Genomic DNA, 12,098 nt, shown 5'->3' with positions numbered 1-12,098 from the left:
TAGCAGAATATTAACAGAAATAACAGACTGATACTTAATAAAAACTGGTAATGGAAAGTATGAATTACTCACAATTTTTATTTCATTTTCATGGTGAAAAATATATTCGAACAATGCCTGTCAGAAGAATATTTAAAACAATGTCATATTTGAAGATAAAAATTAATAAATATTATCTTAAAGAACTTCAGAATCTTGATTACATTAGGCAGAAAGTAATTCTTTGTGCAAGCAATCACATTTGCACGTCAGAACTACTGACATTTACATTTCATTAAGACCCAAAGAGACAAAAACTATACATTGCTACATTGTCATTACAGGAAAGCATTTTAATTCTTAATTTGCTGCAAGAGATTAGTGGAATTGTCTTTAATCGTTGGTCTTTAAAGTCAACTTAAAAAAACAACCATAATTTGAAAGTGAATGTAAATTTGAAAACCTGGTACCATTTTCATTACTTCCCAACTGTAAAATCAACAAGTTATCTAACAAAGACCTTTTGCAATGTGTAGATAGGTGCTTACGTAGAACTAAGTCTAATTACAGTAAACATACGTTTATTAGGCATGTAAGATGAGCAAATTCTGTCTTAGGAAAAAAAAAAAAAAAAACAACTTTCTAAACCCTCCAAATTTTGAGATCTGTAAAGGAAGAACTGCCTTTTTATTTATAAATGATAAGTGTTAACAATATCACATTTGTGTAATTCCGTGCCATAATAATACCAATAACAAACCATAATCATAGAAAAGCTTCAAGAAGTAATATTCATCTGCTGTGGTATGGTAATTGCTAGTGAGACCACAACTGCAAGGCAATATAACTTCATCTTTGATTATTCCTTTATAAAGCTAAGCAAGTAATAGCACCTTCTAACTGTTCTAAACTGGAATACAGAAGGGTACATAACAGCTAATGGAGGTAGCATTTTAAGTCAATATAATGATGCTGAAAGATAGTACATATTTAAAGGGAGACTGAAAGCCTCTATCCCCAGAAATGGATAAGGGTGTTAGTAACAAGAAGTGTTACTAACTTTTTGAGCAACCATATCCCAGCTCTTAATTGCTGCAAAATAACATATTTTTCCTTAATTCATAGTATTGATTATTAAAAAAACTAAACATCCCTAGATGAAAACTTTGGCCCATGAATAAAGAAAGAAAGAAATAATGAGACAGCAATCCTGCAAAGCTTCCATGACTCCTCTGCCAGCTTTTCTCAAGCAAATTCTTAAAAGACTTAAGAAAAATAGAAAATTACTAATTAATTGTCATGCTTGGTGAGGAAGTAAACCACAACCTACTTTTCTTCTACTTTTTTTCAGAAAAGAATGTCCACAGAGTATTAAAATAAAGACTGATTAATAAAAATGCATTTATAGGAAGATTAGAACTAGACATTTATTTATCAGGTGTTTGGAAGTGAAAATAACAAAATAACAGAAAATAAAGAAATGGCAGTACAGCGTCTCCTCTAGTGCAATAACAAGGAAGCATTCACTAAAAGTGAGTAAATCTAAAAGTGCTAAAAAAGATATCTTCTTGGATGGCTGGCATGAGGAATTTACTGTGGCTATCTATAGGCCCTGACCTTCAAAAATTACTGAACATTCACTTGGACAAAAATATCTAGAGTTATCTTAGTAACTCTATTAAAAATCCACAAGCTAAGGAAGATAAAATTTCCTGTTTCATAGCATAAATTAGTTGCCAACTGAGATTTAATAGAGGCTATCTCTGGGGACAGGTTATATCTCTTATGTCTGCTGTGGCACTGCCTGCAATAGTCCTTAACATGGCTGATGCTAGCTTCAGTCACAGACTAGCCACTTAGCAAACTTATTTTGTCCATTCCTTTATACTTCAAGAACTAGGAAAACATAGTCAAACAATGAAAAAATAGATAATCTAATGTAAAAGGAGACGTGATAAGTATATTTTTCAAACATAAGGAAGAAGTAGGTAGGAGGATTATATACCAACATGAATACAAAGGCTAATTATGTGAGTTTAATAGTAGCAAGATTTATCATCTTGTGCCCTCAGAGAGGTGACAGCTCAAAGAGTTTTAAAACTTTAATCAGTGCTTCTCAACACAAAGTGCAGTCTGTAGTCTCAACTCCTGCTTTGGCTTTAGCCTTAATGCTGTCTTGTTTTACAAAAAAAGAAAAAAGAAAAAAAAAAGTTATAAATCCATGTAGCTCCAAATTTAAACTTAGAACTTACATTCTGTATGAAACATTAATGTCATACCGTATTAGCTTCATAATACTGACAAGTACACTTGCTGCCTATGGATGTTTCCATGAGGACTGTTGATTTATATTTTTTGGCTTAAGCCTCTTTTATGTGAAATTGAAGGACAGAGCTACTCTGTCTTCCCTGAAAACTCTAATTAAAAAAATGTTTAAAATATCTATGTCTTGCATTCCTGAGAGCTGTTGCTGAGAATAAATATTTCACCTGAAAGCAAACCTACCTATTTAAAAACTATACAGAGTTATCAAAAGCAAAACTGAAAGCTAGCTGTCTTTAAGGAGAAGAGCTAAGCCTGGTTTCATAGGGATGTGTCTTGTGTTCCTTAATCCTCCTTGGGTTTCTCACATTCTCTCTATTTTATAAGCTCTAATTGGTTTAGCATAGTTGTGTGGTGATGTATTGGTGACAAGAACATAACTGGACAAAAGGAGTGCAGTTTTTTTCAGAACTGACTTGTAACTGCCCTCAGTGGAGATGATAGTCCTTCATTATCTATCTAGCCAGGCTCAAACTTACTGTATTTGATTATCTATTCTTCTGTCTAGTTTGGTTAAGAGGCCAAGGGACAGAAATGTAAGAAGTGAGTAAGGAATGAAGTGCAATCACACAAAACTTATTTTCTTTGAAAACCACATTGAAAAGCAATGCATAAGTCCCAATCAGGTTTTAAAAAGCATCTTGAAAAAAAAAAAAAAAAAGGAATTTGCTAGTCATTTGTGCAAAGTTATTAACTAAAGTTTTAGACTGGGGGAGATAACTTCCACCAGCAGAAGATGAGGTACTACCAGTCTTCTAAAAGTGTTCATTGCTACATTTCTCAAAACAGACTGAGTACACATGGGTTCTATCACTTCTGTGTTGCCAGTTAAAGAAAACTCCTGAGAGTCTGTCCAATAGTGGTTTGATACCTCATGAAAAATGAGTTGTTGGTCATAACCCAACATTAATTTTCTGTGAACAACATATGCACTGAAAACATATTCGTCTATACATAACTGGTCGTATTGGGGAAAGATTCAACTGAAAGGTCACGCAGAGAAATCATTACCCAACTTTTAGGTCCCTTCCACTCAGAGCTGAAAACACAAGTTGGGCAGATGGCCTCAGTTTCAATGGCTGTCAATCATAAGACCTTAACTGAAAATGAAATGAATTCTGAACAAAAAAGATGAAATCTTTTTGTATAAAAAAGACTTTTAACTCATGACATAAAATCAAAGAGAAAAATCCAAACCAGTTGAACTTTTTTAGGTCAGGATTGCCATCTGCTTGCATTTCTGGCCAATCAGATGTGTTCTGCTGTTCCCACCCACCCCCTTTTTTTTTTTTAGTTGCCCTTCATCACTCCTATACACACAGTTCAAGGCAATTTACTATTGGAGTATTTTAGTATATACATAGGTTTTTGCTACCTTATACTTTCAAAATGACTGCTTCACACATATTTTCCATTTCAAGTCCGGTAACCCCCGTTAGTGGACAAAAGATAAGTAACACACTACTTTTATGAAATTTGTATCTTGAACACAGTTCATCATTGTTTCTATCCCCAATCTTATGTATAACATCATTAGAATGATGCTAGAAAATTAGAAACAGATATCAGAATTGTAACCAAAATAATTACATACCTTTGCCAGTTTGGGTTTTTCAGCATATTTTGCTAAATTCAGTCGAGACAGATTTATGAAAGGGCCATCTGGATTTGTTATCATTGAAGCCTGAAGGGGAGAAACAAGTTTTTAAGTGGGAAGATCCCCTACACTTTTCCTGAAAATTTTCAAAATAGTAGCAATATGCCGAAAAAAAATGAAACAATACAGTTTTAGATGCATTCATCTGCTTCACAATAGGGATTCATCTTAATTTCATCTTTTCTGAAAGTGAGGAATCTGTCCTACTCCCATACAGTTCCTGAAACAGGTTGCATGAATTACCTTCTGCAACTACCTTCTTCCCTCTCTCCACTTCTTCCATAATGTGCCTAAGCATGTAGCTTACACTGTTAGATGGACTGAAGGCAGGTGGGATACATAAAAGATCTTCAAGAAATATTTAGGGAGATCTGTTTGTACCCATGATATTGAGAACTTGCCAATAATGTGCTACTAATCTGTATTACACATACATGCCTGTTGCAGTGTATTAATTTTGACAATAGAGAAGAATAAAACTAGTACATCTCGTTTTCTTTATCTTCTGAAGTAACAGAGACTGAGAGATTAGTAATTGCTTTGCAGTAAACTGAAAATCTTACAGGTTCCGGCATACTTATGGTGAAATCATGTCATAGCCTTTTCATGGTCTTCAGTGACTAAAAATCAGTCTCAAAAAACTTGTGAATTTGTAAACTTATATGAATTTTTGTGAACTTGTGGATACATGTACATTTTATCCGCGAATAGACTAGCAAACTAATGAGGTAGCATTTTCAAACTTGACTTTGAAAACAGTTTAAACAAAATATTAAAAATACTGACCTTCCTCAAACTTGAGTTTAGATGCAGCTTTTAAGTTAAGTACAATGTCACTGTGCTATGATTGAGATGCTTTCTAAGAACAGAGTCAAGCAACTTACCGTTCCTATCCTGACAGATCTCCCAGAAGCACTAGTAACTGGACGAGCTGTTAGAGCTGTTCGAGGTGTTTTTATAGCCTGTTCCATAGTACTTGGCCGTCCACTTTGTGTACTGGGTCTCACAAATCCTGTAATAGGTCTTCCTGACTGAGTTACTGGCCTGAAGATGGTAAGCACATTAACCTCACATCAAATGATATTTACTCATAGAGAGTTTAAACACTTATATTGGAAGTTTCATTTTTATGACTTAAATTTAGGATTTGCTTATGTGCAGCAAGTCACATTTTAAAAAAATAAATTATCACGTACCTAACAGCTGGGCTGGGGCCTGCATCTTGGCTAGTTCCAGGGACTTTCAAAGATGTTCCTGGTCCTATAAAATAAGAGCATTGTTCACTTCATCTTGAGATACTACACCCTTGTCCAAGGGGCTTTAAAAATGCCCGTGTCTTACAATAAACTGGAAATTTCTTGGTTCAAACTGGAGAAACATTGTAGTAGACAAAGAAGACAAGAAGAAACAAAACTGCATTGAACTACTGGTAAATTGCCAGATTATTGCAAGAAAGATGCCATCATTAACATGGGAAAAAGTAATCTTCTGTAGATTACTCCTCTAGTTCTGTTTCTCTCTTCACCCTTTCTCTGTAGATGGTAAGAATGTGTTGTTTCTCCTTCCTTTTCCCCCTCATATATCCTACAGATTTCAAATGTCTAGTACCTGTACACTAGAACCTGTACAACACCCATTTCACTGGATTTTAAGCTATCATTTGAGTCCTTCTCTACAGTGAAGGCAAGCAATATTGCCTTTGCGCACATACCACAACAGACTGTCTTCTCAAGAACATCTTAGGATAGTGTTTAAGTTAGAAAGGCTATTGGAATAATGAGATCAAGCTAATTTAAAATGCTATATTTTCTACCTGGGATTCAAATACTATCCAGGCTTGATCAAGTAAGCCACAATCTTTAGCCACAGGACAGATATGTCATGTCACTAGATCATGTAGGACCCCCATCCACAATTTAGAGCATAGTAAGTTTCAAACTCATTTATATCTAAAAGTAATCAGTGTAAATACTGAATTGGTTTGGGCCCAAGCAAACAAATAGAGGGTCCCCCTTTTCACAACTTTCTGTTTTGACAGTGGATCATTAAGAATTACTAGTTCCTGAATATATATCACTTTTACTGACATTTTATTATAATCATTTTTCCTAGCCTTCTACGAGAATCTAAGATAAGGTTTTAAACATTTGGTTAAAAGTAAGATATGATATCTACATCTGCCCGTCTGTCCACCACTTGCTACTATGTACAGAAGAAAATGAGATTTAAGTTGAAAAAGGTAGTTCTTGAGAAATCTCTGTTGCTCCTGTGCTTATTTTCTAGGTACCTATAACAGCCCTTATTCCAAACATTTCCAAGAACTGAAGTTTTATATTGACAGCTAGACAGTTTCCTGCCTCCTTTTTTTTCCCACAGTGTAACCCCCCATGTTTGCCCTTTCTTCAGTCTTCTCTCATTCTCCCACCCTCAAGACGTAATTATCTCTGAGACACTACCATTCCACTATTTAAGTAAGAACACAAATAGACTTGTCCAAATTGATAACCTCTAACTCAATCTAAATAATTTCTAGTTTTCTTAAACCAGGCTGATGTTAAGCACCTCTGCCTCTAATATTTTAATAGCCACCTGGATACTAACCAGCTGTATTTAAGGATTAATAATAATAATTTAAAAAAAGGTATAAACCATGATCTCCTTGGTAAATCCATTAAAATATATTAATGAGGCTGAAATAAGGACCAGAACTCAGGATTCTCTCTCTTCTGGCTAGCCACACTTAGGCTCTCTGTTGCTTATGTGCTCTTTGAAATACTGTGAACCTTGAATTTTTCACTCCACAACAGAAAGGGTGGACAGTCCACCAAGCAGAGTTTCTAAGATGGTATCTAGGGCATTTTTCTTTCTTCTGAGAAATGGACAAAGGGCTTTCAACTTTTCAGGCTAGCAAACAATGAACCAGTCTTCTACTTTCTCAGCATCTTTTTAAAATTATCACAATACGACAAAAAAGATGGCATTTAAATCCCTTTCCAGATATTTTTTTGTGCTTTCATGTACTTGGAGAATGCTTACAGGATTTATTTTCCTTGATCTCACCCTAAGCAACTCAGTTCTGAGCCCTACTTTGACAATTGCAAGTGAACTAGCCATGAATAGGCATCAAGAGAAAACAGCAATTCATGTGCTCATTAGAAGCTGCTGCAGAATTTAAGAGCTTAATTTCTGCAGTCAGTGATGACTGCAGATGACTCCTTTAACTCCCTGGTTAATAAAATAGCTGTGATTATCTATAATGCCAATTAGTATGAGTTTCTGAAAAATATGTTGTCAAGGTAACACATTTTAACAAGACTACAACCTTAGCTGATAAAATTGATGGTGTTGAGTTCAAAGGTAAGAGACTAGGAACTTTCTGTAAAATATGAGAGTATTACAGGGTATTTTCATTAATAAACAAGAATGTTGGAAAATTAATACAGCAAAAACAACAAGAATTTTAAAACCGTGTAGAATACAAATTTCAGTATATATGCATGAAGAGGAGCCACAGAAAAGTAGTTGTTTCTAGTGGGCTCTATATAATTAATTATTTAATGATGCAAGAGAGAGATAAATCATTATTAAGATAGTTCTGTCGGGAAACTGAGATAGGGACAGATGAAAAATTGAAGTGCATGTGTAACTGATGTAGAAGAACTTGAACTGCTGAGTAAGCAAACTACAGACAACAGGAGTTGTACAGCGGTAGGTATAACTACACATCTAAAAATCTTAAAATGTTGTAAGCTATAATGAGAGTGGGGGAGGATATCCTGACAGATTTGTCTCAGTAAAAGACCCCGAGTCAAGACCAACTACAGCTAACACTTTTTAACAGCAACAGAAAAAGCCCACGTCCAGCAAGCATCTGTTCTTATTGTCACATGTAGAAGTGGAAGTGATACCTGTGCATACCTTTTATATAAGAAGTTTAACAGAAAAGTACTTCATTGGTACACAGAAAGTAAAATTAAACTGTAGAAGAAAACCATGTTTTCTACATGTGTCAGTGGACTGTTGTTTGGTTTGGTGACTACAACTGAAAAAGGATGTGGATAAATTGGAAAGGGTCAAGATGTGAGTTTCAAGACTCAATTCAACAATTAAAAGATAAACCTCAAAATGAAACATTCGTTTAGTTTATCAAAGAAAAGATACTGAATAACTTAATCACAGTTTTAGCTATTTATATACCTTTGAATATAAAAACTATACATATATATAAAAGGTATATTAAAAGGTATAAAAATATACCTTTGAAAATAAAGACTTCATATCATGCATAAAAAGTACACAAAGAAGCAACAGCTGAAGCCACAGTTGATAATTCCCACTAAGGATATGGTATACATCGATACAACCAAATTTAGTAATTTACTGAAGATTGCAGTCTTTCACTCTGGAAAGATTTTATACTTTCCAATAAACTACATGCTATCTCAGGCATGTGTGGTAGATTTAAAGCATGAACAGCAAAGTCTTATTTATCTCAGTGATTTGGGAGTGCAGGTTATACTATCACAACGATTTTCTTTGTCTTTGAAATTTGTGACATGCTATCCAGAAAGTCACCTCTTTTTCAGTATAAGTGTAGTATGAATGTATTTTTCCAGAATGCCCCATTTCTCAATAATATTCCTCAAATGATTTTTCTTGGCAGATGGTCTTTACCACAGAAGGCAAAAAGTCTAAGTGAAATTATTATGCTGTTTTGAGACAAATACATGTAATTAAATTATCAAAATGTATAAACACAATTTGAGTACTGCTTGACTGTTTGTATGTGACCAAGCATGTATTGACAATTTTTAAAAATGTAATCAGATAGATAAAAATATGCAGTTGCCTACTTCTATGCAGATAAGAAAAGCTTTTAATGATTCAAAAACTAGTTCTAATCTATGTCCAGTTCTTCCCTTAAATTCTCTGACATGGTAGGTGGTTGAGAGCTGTATCTAATAAGATGCATAAAAATTCCCATATGGACCATAATAGAGAAAAACAGCAAATAGAAATAATGCGAAAAAGTACAAAAGTAATGGAAGACTATAATGACTGCCTGCTTAGATAGGAACTGATGAAACTGAAAAGAGCTTCATGCAGGAAACAACAACAGTGCTGAAGAAGTGTCCTGGAAAGCAAGAGAGAAAAACAAAGAGAAAAGCAGAAGAGAGCAAAAGCATTTTAGAAAATGTTTGTGGGAAATGCTACAAAACAGTCATGTCAGATTTGGCCAGACTGTTGCCTACAGTGTAGGCATAGGGATGGGATTCATAGTACATCAAGGGCATTTTTTTCTTCTGTTTCCCACTAGAGAAGAAGCCAGAAATCAATGCACTGATGGAAAAGAGACAGCGAGTACAGAGATGTAGAGGAAAAGCTGGCAAAACACTTTTCATCTGAATCCCTGGAAGACAGGCCTAAGCAGTATATCAAGATCATGTGGTCAATGCAATCAGAAAACAACTGAAAGCTCTTCTTGTAACAATAGCTAAAAGCCATAACGGATCACCCCAGTGTGTACTATTTTATGATAGATGACAATCCTGACCAAAACAGCTCCTGTTGCATCAGTGTACTTAAGAGAAAGTCGTTCTTACGTGCGACTTGAGCAATGGCATTTTCATCTAGCATCATCTCTGCAATTCCTTCTTGATCCATATCGATTTCATCCACATACACCATTTCTGTCAAAGCTCGCATTTTCAGGCTCCAGGCAGCCTGAATAAGGATAAAGTACAAAAAGATAAATATCTTCAGGTCACCTATTAAATCATCTAAACAGCATTTTGGCCTTATTTTTTTTTATTTTATTTTATTGCTCCCTTCACGATTTTAATAAGCTTGAATAAGCTATTGATTCGAACAACTGGGTATATCTGAGCATACGCTATAGGTGGACCTAATGCTGCTCTTAAAATCCATTGCCTGACATGCAGGTCGTAAGTGCAGCTTCAAGTGTGGCCCCAGTATGTTTGGGAAAGCATACGGGGAGCCCACACGTTCAAGTAGGCCCAGCAGGCTCACGCATTGCTTGTCCCATTGATCAAGGCAGCGTGCTGGCAGTTCCCTGCTGGTCCAGCCATACAGTAGCCTGACAGAGGTGGAAAGGGGACCAGAACTTAGACAACTCCTTTGGAGCAGAACAGGTAAAGTCCCTGAGTTTGGAGGACAGAATTTCATGCCTGATCAAAGTTATGACTAATTTATGTCACAGGCAACTGAGGTCTTCTGCTTCTGGAGAAATCCTCAGCTACAAGTGCCATTCAAAACCCATTGCTGATGGACATCTTGTTTAAATTGGGATGGGAGAGGAAGCTAAGTAAAGCCACTATAATGCAAAGCAATGCCCTTCACAGGCATCTGTAGAGAAAGAAAACTGGAGGTTCAAGATACATTACTATAGCATTAAGTATCTAGAAGTGATACTCTTTAAAAAGATCATCTCAAACTCCTTTGTTCAGAGCATCAGCTGTAAAAACATGTAAATGTATAAGCATCTCAGTTTGTGAGATTACTGGAGTACTTACTAGTGGCCTGAAATGATAAACTGCTACGTTAAATGTCCTGGGGAGCGATATGAGTAGTGTGGAAAGGCAAACATAACCTTAGACTACCTGACAACCCCATACAGACTATAGAGATAGCAAATCAATGGGGAGAAAACAAACAACGCCAGTTGGTACTGAAATACCAACAAAATAGGCACAGATCCCATCACTTCCTTGATATTTAATATGCCTGTAATGGACTCATAGAGCTGGCATGCTAAAGGGAGCCACAAGATCAATCACTGATCTTCCTTCAGATATCGAGCAGATCATACATTACCCAGGGTAAAACTCATTACTATCAAAATAACCAGATTTGCTTCTTTTCTGACAAGGTACACAACCCAAGCATCACTAATATTTGCTAAGGAAACATTTCAGAATAGAAACAGAATGATGCTACTCTTAATGGAACTGAAGGCCCAATACATGGCAACATCTATTCTTTAAATAAGAGATAGAAGATTTCATAATTTAAGTCATTATGTAATGGGACATTTCTTGTTCATCAGTTCTCAGACCATGCCTTCCTCTAACCTTACCTGATATAATATTTCTATGCAACTTTATAACTGCCTACCAAAAAGAAAGTATACCTAAATATGTTGAAATATTTAACATTCATTTTCTTACAAGCAGAAATAAAGGAGGCATTTAGGCAGCCAGTCCAGCCACAATTAGAAACCTTTGTTCAAGTAAGAAGAGAAAGTAGCAGAGAAGGTTGATTTGAATCTAGGCCAGACAGACATAATCTAGATTTGCTTTATTATCTTTTAGTTTCTTCCTATGTAGTAGGGTGACAACCTTTAATTAGCATTGAAGTTTACAGTTAGATGTTCAATATCCTTAACCGTCTTTCATTATTCTAGACAAGTAGTTAGTTTGTTGAATTTTTTAACAGCTTGAAGGTACTCTGCTTCTTTCAAAGACATGTATGTCGGAAGTCAACATAACCAAGTCTACATTGAGAACATGCTGCAATTAGAGCTCTCAGTATATTCAAACACAGGCTAATAATTTCCTAACGGTTATAAGAAAAGCTGCCCATAGTAATGATCTTTTTCTGGCAATTGAAAGTAGCAACTTCTCTAAGCTAATTGCTAAAACAGAACAGTTCTTAACATAGACATAGATACATTGCTCTGTTCCAATAACAAACATCAGAGAACATGTTTTTAAAAGCAATGTTTCTTTGTGATTATCAGACATATCTGTCATGAGCAATAGGTTCCTTGGGCTGCTCTTCCAGTCTTAAGCTCCTAGTCTGGGGCTTCACAGCCAACAATAATCTTGAATATCACGTATTACTCGTTAATTAGACATCGGCCTGTAGATGATAGTATTGCCTGTAGCAATGCTTGTTATAGGACTTCTGATCAGAACAGCAAGAAAGAGAAGAATGTCAAATTCGTTACTTTAGCTACAGAAAGATGACCCTTACCTTAGGAGACAAGTAAATTTCAAACCACTTCAAAATTCTTAACTTCAAAATTCTTTACTACTAACAAGGCCCATTTGAAACAAAAGTAACATTTAGTTAGCTTTAGTAAGTTACTATAGTACAATGCACAGCTTTTGCTCTGTGA

General features: G+C 35.4%; 1 protein-coding gene across 4 annotated transcripts in view; it reads right to left on the bottom strand.

Moving 5' to 3' along the window:
* The window catches only part of TTC8 (tetratricopeptide repeat domain 8), a 44,913-nt gene that overhangs the window by 22,214 nt on the left and 10,601 nt on the right, over window positions 1-12,098 (bottom strand). The window contains exons 3-7 of one of the 4 annotated variants that reach the window (XM_083836504.1): window positions 9,562-9,682; window positions 5,155-5,218; window positions 4,843-5,002; window positions 3,896-3,985; window positions 73-117 (exon numbers count right to left, since the gene is read on the bottom strand). In XM_083836504.1, the coding sequence (XP_083692630.1) occupies window positions 73-117; window positions 3,896-3,985; window positions 4,843-5,002; window positions 5,155-5,218; window positions 9,562-9,682 (480 nt within the window). The remainder of the gene's footprint in view (window positions 1-72; window positions 118-3,895; window positions 3,986-4,842; window positions 5,003-5,154; window positions 5,219-9,561; window positions 9,683-12,098) is intronic. The other 3 variants (XM_083836505.1, XM_083836506.1, XM_083836507.1) reach the window with 3 other exon arrangements.

Source organism: Anser anser (genome assembly GCF_964211835.1).
Source record: "Anser anser genome assembly, chromosome: 5".
NCBI lineage: Eukaryota > Metazoa > Chordata > Aves > Anseriformes > Anatidae > Anser > Anser anser.
This window is presented reverse-complemented; position numbering and strand designations above follow the sequence as displayed.